General features: G+C 46.3%; 1 protein-coding gene across 1 annotated transcript; it reads right to left on the minus strand.

Annotated features, from left to right (window-relative positions):
- Nucleotides 1–621: 621 nt before the first annotated feature.
- COMMD9 (COMM domain containing 9) lies at nt 622–6,143 on the minus strand. The gene is made up of 6 exons (XM_068684678.1): nt 5,987–6,143; nt 5,767–5,892; nt 5,514–5,653; nt 5,323–5,357; nt 2,435–2,538; nt 622–1,603 (listed from the first exon to the last, which is right to left on the minus strand). Exons 1-6 carry the CDS (start codon nt 6,035–6,037, stop codon nt 1,463–1,465), a joined length of 597 nt encoding a protein of 198 aa, XP_068540779.1. The 5' UTR covers nt 6,038–6,143; the 3' UTR covers nt 622–1,462.
- Between the last annotated feature and the right edge of the window lie 2,371 nt (nt 6,144–8,514).

An 8,514-nucleotide genomic window follows, 5' to 3' on the forward strand; every position in this document is an offset into this window, starting at 1 on the left:
CAAGTGTTACGATCTTCGCTAAGTGGACCCTAACACAGGGCTAATACCCTAATACAGCTTGTGCATCAAGCTGTATTACCTCAATCTTCTAAAAGCACTGGCTTTATTTACATCTGTATTCTAGCCGGTGGGGAGATGTGTAAAAATAATTAACAAAACATTGTAGCTTATGTACACATCCCACTTGATTTCATGTTTGCAAACACGAGAGATAATATTTTGTCTTGAAGGAGAGCCAAATGTTTTATGAAAGGTGGGACTTCACCACAAACAAAGCATTTGGATACAGTGTTCCAGTTCGGTGCCTTACACCAGATCATCAGAGAGGTGAGTCTGCATTTTGTTCATTTTCTGTGCTTACAGATGGGGAAGTAAAGGTTTAGGTCAGGGTCGTTATCTGTACCTAGCACAGAGCTAATATGTGTGCTAAAAGGTGCCCTGTTACTAAAATGGGATAGAAAACAGTTTAAAAGATGAATCCATTTGAACAGGAACTAAAGAATCCCTCTTCAGCAACAAAAGTGAACATCCATTACATCAGCCTAGAAACCAGGCACCATCACAAAAAGGCTGAGATAACCCAGGACAACATCTCTTCTACGCAGAAAAGGACTCCAAAAATCAATTAGCAGTTCGTTTTTTAATTAAACGGAGATTTATACAAACAAATAATCAGAACACTTTGGGGAAATATAGGCACCAATTGCCATAGAAAGGTTTCCTACATCTCAGACAAAGGCCATCAATTCTTCACTTTCCCAGTCTGTTTTTTTCTGCAGGGAAAGCAAAGCCCAAAGCCTAATAAACCCAAACATGAATTATCTGAACTCCTTTATTCTTTTCAGACAGAAGGAGGAAATTACTTGCTGCTAAAGATGTACAGACTAGTCATTTTGCAAATGGTGCTATGAAGCTGATCAGAAGGGAATGTGTTGTAGCATAATTGCCCTATTTCAAAGCATTATCCTGTAATAACAGTCTGCAGCATGGCTGTGCTTCATTGAAAGGGAGAGAGTGCTACATCTAGCATGCACCTCAGTGCATGCACATTCCAGAGGGAAGTACCCTCCTTGTCTGCTAATGCTGGAAGGCAGCCCATTAACCAGCTTGAGCCTTTTAGATCCTAATTTCAGGGCAGGGAGATAGCTGCAACCAGTGAAACAAGTGCTATTTGCTATTTCCAATTACGACCCTTGTGATTAAACCAAGCTCTGAGCCCTTAAATCCTTTTCCAAAATACAGACCAATTTTTGTTCAACAACAGTATGAAAACACTTTCTGGCACCAGGCCAAAGGAATGTGCAAGTGTTAGCTTTTCAAAAGCTATCTTATTAACTCAAAAATATTATTGATTTTTTTGGGGGGGTTAAAACAAACCGTGTTATACAATGCTGCAACGTAGGAAAGCTGTTGGTGTAGAATACTTCCCTTCCTGGTTGCTGGAGTTCATGTCCTTGGGTATTCATTTGTTTGCAACAGCAGAAAGTTGGTCCCGGATCCTTCCTAGACCTTCTAACATAGTGTCCAGTGTTTCTTTACTCAGTTCCACAGTCAGTGCAGAAACAACAGGACTATTTCCACATAAGGCAGCATCTTCCTGAATCTGAAAACAGGAACGCAGTTGTTAGGTGTATGAAAAATCCATTGATGTTTTTTCCAGTGCCACTAGGAAAGTCAGTGCTTAATGGACAGATTAAGAAAAACTTGGCATCTAGCTCCATCCTGAAGCCCAGAGCCCATTTTCTTGCTGTCAGCCTTACCCGTGGAGTGCACTCCCTTTAGCAGAGCGCCAGTAAGCACATTGAGCCGTGAATGTGGGGGAATTCTGAAGAGCCTCATGGCAGGAAGCCACATCCCTATCAGAAGCATCTTAGCAGATACCCCACACAACACGTAATCACATCCCACACACAGAAATTAATTGTTCCTCCTCCTCTGAAGCCTACCCATCCCATTTTTACTGGTTTGGGGGAATCAAGAGTTCTGTAGAATATGAGCATTAACTTTGGCTATACTCCCCGAATGACAGACGGGGACAGTGATGGAAATTATTAGTAATCAGAAGACATCTCCCAACTAAAACATACTGCTGAGTGACTTAGAACTAAAGGCCAATGGCTTCCCTGTAATTTATCTTTCTTTCTGTAGAGAACAATGGTGGCTAGGCACAAGTACGCTGCTTTCTCTCATCATCATGCAAAGAAATCTCTCCCTCACCACAAAAACATGGCTTTCATTGCAGAGATCATTCCCAGGTTCTGCTGTATGTCAAAGTCACCTCTGAGAAAGTCTGTGAATTGCTCAGGGGCCTCACTGCTCCTACCCTTCAGGCAGTAAGCAAGCACCAGATGCCTGTCCAAACTATTTTGTGCTGCCACTGGTAAATCAGGTGTTGGACTCAGTTATTTTGGTCCTGCACAGGTCCTGACATTACCTTTAACTGCAGCAGGCAAGTAGGGACTGCCATTCTGTTGATTGTGTCTGACGATGTCTTGATGTCCACCCTCCAGTCCATGTCGACCAGCCGAGGCAAGGAGACTGAGGGATTAAAAAACAGGGATCAATTAGGCCTGGCAGCACACGATGCCTCCAGAACCCGTGCCTGTCACCATACACATGCCTCTCTGCTAACAGAATCCTGCTGGCCCTGTGAAAAATGTACGGCTGTAGTGCTACTACCTGGCTTCACATCATTTTTATGTTGTAATAAGCCAGTCAATAAGGCCTCCGCGTGACGCTGGAATAACAAACAGGATTCTCCATCATCACAAGCAAGGATGCTAAAACGCAAGACAAGCACAGCTAAATTCACAGAGCAGCTAAAAGAAGGGGAGCAATAAGTTATCTTCACCTCTTCATACCCTGCTTGCAAGACTCAGTGTTTAATCATGAGTTACTGTGGGACCTGCTATACTCTGTTCTGTAACTGGCAAGAAAACATGTAGGAATCTTCTTAAAAACCAAGCAGTACAGAACTGGGAAACCGGAACCTTCACACGTCCTGCCAATTTGTTAAAAATATTGTAGTTTCGGTTCCATCCTAGTTAGATCTCGCATAAGAGAAATCATTCAGGAGTCTGATGCAATATCGACAACCATAGTGCTGGGGCTGCAAATTCCATCAGCCTTCCAATGGGAAGGAACAGGTCCAACTTGGCTGCCCTGCCAGGAAACTTGTGCAGCTGGCCCTTGCTGAGAAGAGATGGGGACAGTCACTGGTGATGGCATCTACTTAATGGAGTACTGCACATTGCACTACAGACCCTCGTCATCCCCACTTTGCAGCTGTTGCATTTATAAGACACACAACACCTCTCGCATCTTTTTTAACTCTATTTTCTGGTAAAAGCTGAGCTACGCTTCTTGCGTTCAACAGTGCAGCATCCAATTTCCTGGGCAAACCAGTAACTTCTCACTAGAAGGAAGTCCACACTAGGGACATGGGAACAATGGCAAACCCTCTCAGTTTGAAACAGGCATTTGCAGCTAGCAGGCTTAACTACTGTGTCAGAACAAATGAGAACCAGGCACACAGGGAAACATTGTTCCTGTGTAGCTCAGGCTTTTGAAATGAGTCTGAAAGAAAGGTTGGACCAACCCCATAAAAGATGTGTAGAGAGATGATCGTTTATTCTTAAACTCAGTTTAAAATCTCAGCTGCGGTGCTTGCTAAGTTTGAGCATCTTTGCAAAGCCTTGGCAAATAACTGCTGGCGGTCAGGTTTGGTATCTATTTAAGGGTATCAGAGGGGGATGAAGAAGCAAAGACTAAACCTGTACTGAGTGCTGCAGAAAGAACTGTCCCAACAGGCAACTGCAGCCTGCCTGGATTCTGCATGCCATAAGGTGCTAGTTTCCTCCCTGAGGGCTGATCCCATGTGATCCCAAGCCTTCCTTCTGCTTCCTGGTGCTCAGAGGAATTTGTCTTTATCAGGGGAAAGGCTCCTCCTCCCCTCAGAACTCCAGGGGGCACTGCAGAATTGGCTGCTTTGCTCTTGTGTTTGGAAGAAATTCCAGTTTACAGTCCATCAGGACCAGCACTTGGCAGTATTTGCAACAACATAAAATGCATCTGTTTAGTCTTGTATGTTAATTTGCAAAGATTGATTGTTGGCAGCTTGGAGGGACAGGAAACCATCCACATTTTCAGATTAACACAGAACTATCAGTTGGAATGTTGGTTCTTTAAAGCACTGCCTTGGCCCCTGTGTAAGATGTGTTGGATATTTCATGAATATAACATTAAAATAATCCATCATTTCTTAAAAAAATAAATTACAACAGGGCTAAATCTAATAAATACAAAAACACTTCATCTCGAAGCAAAGCTCCAGGAGCCATACACCCAGCCTTGCTTCTCCTTTGTGCAGACCTAGCTCGTGTGTCGCTGGCATGTCATGCTTGTTCTCATTTCCTCTAAGGCATGATAGTGTTAAGGATACAGGAAAAAGCACTGCGTGTCTTGGCAACGCTAGAACAATGTTTAGACTAAGCAGCTGCTGTATTTACTGTACTAGCATTATGCAATAGTTTCCTCCCCCTCCCTATTTTCTACCATTTATACTATTAAGATTTTTGAGGGACAGTGGTTTTCCGGGTCTTGCTATAGTGTTTACTTCTTGGACATCATCTCATCTGCAGGCTAAGAGAAAGGCCAAGAGGATCTATGCAGACCTCAGAGTACTCCCGTTATGAATCAGCTCTCATTTCTAAGTGCTACGGCTGAAAAGAAAACCTCTTAAGGGAAAAAACAAACAAGTATAGCTGTGTGGAACACTTAACTAGGAGGTTACTCACTGACTGATGCTACTGATAACATTTGCACGGCTTAACTACATCACGCTTTAGAAAGGTGAGGAAAAAGCAAGTTACAAGTGTGCCACATCTGGAAGAGAAAGAATGCACAGAAGTGACTGAATGTGCACAGATAAGGCATTCCCCAATACAAATGTATGCTTTGCAGCTCATTGTTGTTGGCTATGGACATCATTTAAAGACCTGAATTGGGAGGTCAGAGTGCTTCATATTCAGAAGTTCTGCAAATACTTGCCCCATCCAGGCTGCATTCTGCAATGTAGCAACAGCTTGAGCATTAAGTGAAATTGCTAGAGGACTGGAAACAATTTAGCACAGACCTGAATACAAACTTACTGGCCTCTCCTACGCTGAATGATGCCCCAAGCATACAGCTTCATCTAAGGCAAAGGGTGCTATCTTTGTGCTGCGCTGCACTGAAAATGCTGCGATGCACAGTGCTGAACTCCAAGCTCGCTCAAATGACCTCAGGAGCGTTAATTTTATCAGAATGTGAGACGCTACTTACTCTGACTTGCTTGTGCTTCATTCCTCCAAGCAGAGCTGTGAAAAGAAGGGAAAAAATGGTATCAGCAATGGGCTCAGCCCGCAGCGTGCCCAACACGGCCAGAACCAAAACCCCGTGCTGCCAAGCACCCACGTAGCAAACCAGGCGAACCCACCTGAACTTCCCAACCGAAAGCGGCCGGTAACACTCACACGTTCTCCAGGATTATCTTAGTTAGGAGGTTCTTCAGGTTTTGGTGGAAGTCTTCTGGAAAGAGCGCCAGGACATCTTCCGCCCTCGTCAAGCCGCGGTACACGACGTGCCTGGTGAGGCTGTGCAGGGCGGCCACCAGCTGCAGGACAGGCAGACGGGAGAAGGGGGCTCCAGCCCGGACAAGGAGCAGCCCCCTGCCCCCTCCACCCCCGCGGCTCGCCTCCACCTCGTACCCGGGGCCACGGCTCCTACCTGCGCCGCCTCCTCGGGGCTGGCGGCGATGGCGGGGCAGGCGCGCTGCGCCAGCGGGCCGAGCCCGGCGGGCGGGCTGGAGAAGCAGTCCTGGCACAGCTGCCGCACGGCCTCCTTCGACGGCGCCTGCCGGGAGCAAAGCGGGACGCGCTCAGCCGCCGCCGCCGGGCAGGGAACGGCCCCCGGCAGCGCCGTGGCGGCGGCCCCGCGGCCCGCTCACCTTCAGCAGGCCCCGCAGGGCGGCGAACTCCCCCTCACGCAGCGCCGCCATCTTGGCGCCCTCAGCGGGGGCGGGCGCCGCGCCTCAGCTCCCGCCCCGCCGCCATCTTGTTGGGGCGGGGCAGGGCGGGCACGCCGGGCGCTGTAGTCCTGGTCCTGGTCATGGTCCTGGCTTTAACGCGGGATAAAAGTGAAAAAACAAAACAAAACTGAAAGCTGTGAAGTGTTTCAGCCTCAGCTCCCCGTCCGTAAAGCGAGCTGCTGTAGCAGTTATCGGAGCTGAAGTGCAGGATAACGTTTTGCACCGAATTAGCGTGTGTCCTGCGTCAAACTTTACAGACCCACACTGCAGTGCCCTTTCTGAAATACCTGACGTGATTTTTATTTATTTTTTTTTGGTCATTTCTGTCAGTGCAATGAAGAGTGAAACCAGACCCAGAGTTATACCATGTGTAGCAGCTTAAACCACCTCACCACAAGGGTAAGGGTGGCACCGAGAGGTCTCTGTCTGGCTGCAGGCTGCCCTCACGGTGTGCTCCTCGCTGAGAGGAAAACCACCTGGCACAGCCGCATCAGGATGGCATTGTGCTGGCCCAGAGCTCACGTGCTGCTGTGCAGCTCCAAGGAGCAAGAACACGTGCAGAGCAAACCAGCCTCCATCCTTCGAGAGCCTGCAAGCGTTTGGGCAAAGTCTGCTCTGCGGCATGCACAAGGTAGGATGTGCGCCATGCGAGTGGTGCATGGCCCGGGCTGAGGTCAGAGCCTCGGGTACCTGGCAGTGCAGTCGTGACCTGTGTCAACAGTGAGATTGCTGGGGTGAGAGCAAGCCCTAAATTCTCCCTTCTCCCACTTTTCCCTCTCGGATGTAATCAATTGTTTACTGTCAGTGCAAATCCCTTTGTTGGATGCAGAGTTTAGCAGTAAACATGCTGTTTTCAGCCAGTGGGAACTGGAGGCAAAAGATTTATCATAGCATTGCTGTAATGATATGGACCATTACCTTAGTAAACTGTGTGCGTTTTACACTTTATAAAAGATATTCAAATAAATCATCTTTCCGAGAGAGAAATTGTCTCTTTTTTGTCTTGTATAATTCACAGCACATCTGGTGCCAGGATATCTGTGTAATCTATGGGCTTTCTCATCACCTTTTCTGTCAAAACATCTTCATTTTCATTTGCATTGTTCTCCTGTAGGCAGAATAATGCATGGTAAGAAATGCTAATGGGATGTCATTTGCATTGGGCTCCACAGGTTTGGCAAAGTAAAGGGATTCCTATTACTTTCTCAAGCTGGGAAACCTTGAAGAGCAGTAGAATCCAAAGGGAGAGTATTTTATTTTCTAGCATTTTTCGTGAGGAACAGGAAATGAGTCTCAGGGGGAACAATTCTGGGGGTATGAGTGTACCATCTGTGGCCTCTTCAAATTACTTAGTATGATTGATGAGTTCAGAGAGCTGCAGTATACTCGTGCTGCTTTCTCTAGCGCTGTGTTACCGATCAGGTTAGCCCAGTGCAGGCAGTACATTGTGGAAGGCTGAAGGTCGGCCGTATGGAGTCTTCTGAATGGAGATGCCTTCCTGGGAGAACTGATGTGCTGCTGAACGTAGGTGGTAGGACTGAGTGGGCAGTGAGCCTTGTGGATGCCATTTGCTTATCCAGGTGGCAGAACTGTGTAGCTCCTTACCCTGATCGGAAAAGGAAAAATAGCTACACGGGATCAGATTACAGGAACTGTGACATTGTCTGTTCCTTCCCAAGAGGAAGAACCTGAAAGATTTGACGATGGTCCCTCTTCCACTGGTGCCACAGCTGTCATTTCCACCTACACAAATACAGCAGTATCTGCAAGCTACATGTTAGAACAGACCAGAAGGTGAAAGGAAGGAGGTCCTCGTTTTTGTATGCAAAGTAAGCGATCTACACAATTGCATCGCAAAGGAAAAAAATGTAGCAGTGGTTAGAGGTCAGGATTTAAGAGCCAGGGAACTGGAATCATGTTTTTCTGATTCTGCTTCAGCTTTCACATGAAGCCAGGTAGCTTCGTTTTTGTCACCCAAATGACAGGAAGGTAACGTAACTTCTGTGTCATGTGAAGCCCTGCATTAACAAATGCGGGCATTTATTAACATCAGCAGTGAAATTAGAGGTTGTGAAAGCATAAACTGGATGCAAGTGGTATAAAAAGGCAGCACTGTGTTACAAGCTCTGGACAAATAAGCCTAAAGGGAAACAAGAGAACTGAATACAGGATATCACTTAATCTTGTAATTGTATCATTCATCTCTTAAATTCTTCCTGCTTGTTTTGTTTACAAACCCATAAAACCAGCATTTTCTACAACCAGAGGTAAGCAGAATTTTTCTAACTGCTAAAGCTTCTGAAATGCCATCCCCTGCTGAGGAAGACAGTCACCAAGTTTTGGCAGGGCTCTTCTAAAGCAATCACTTTAAAACACTTCCATAAAAGTCAGATTGATTTTGATGCCTAGTTAAGGACTTAATTGTACAGAATAACTTTGTCAGACAA

Source organism: Anas acuta, chromosome 5 (genome assembly GCF_963932015.1).
Source record: "Anas acuta chromosome 5, bAnaAcu1.1, whole genome shotgun sequence".
Taxonomy (NCBI): Eukaryota; Metazoa; Chordata; class Aves; order Anseriformes; family Anatidae; genus Anas; species Anas acuta.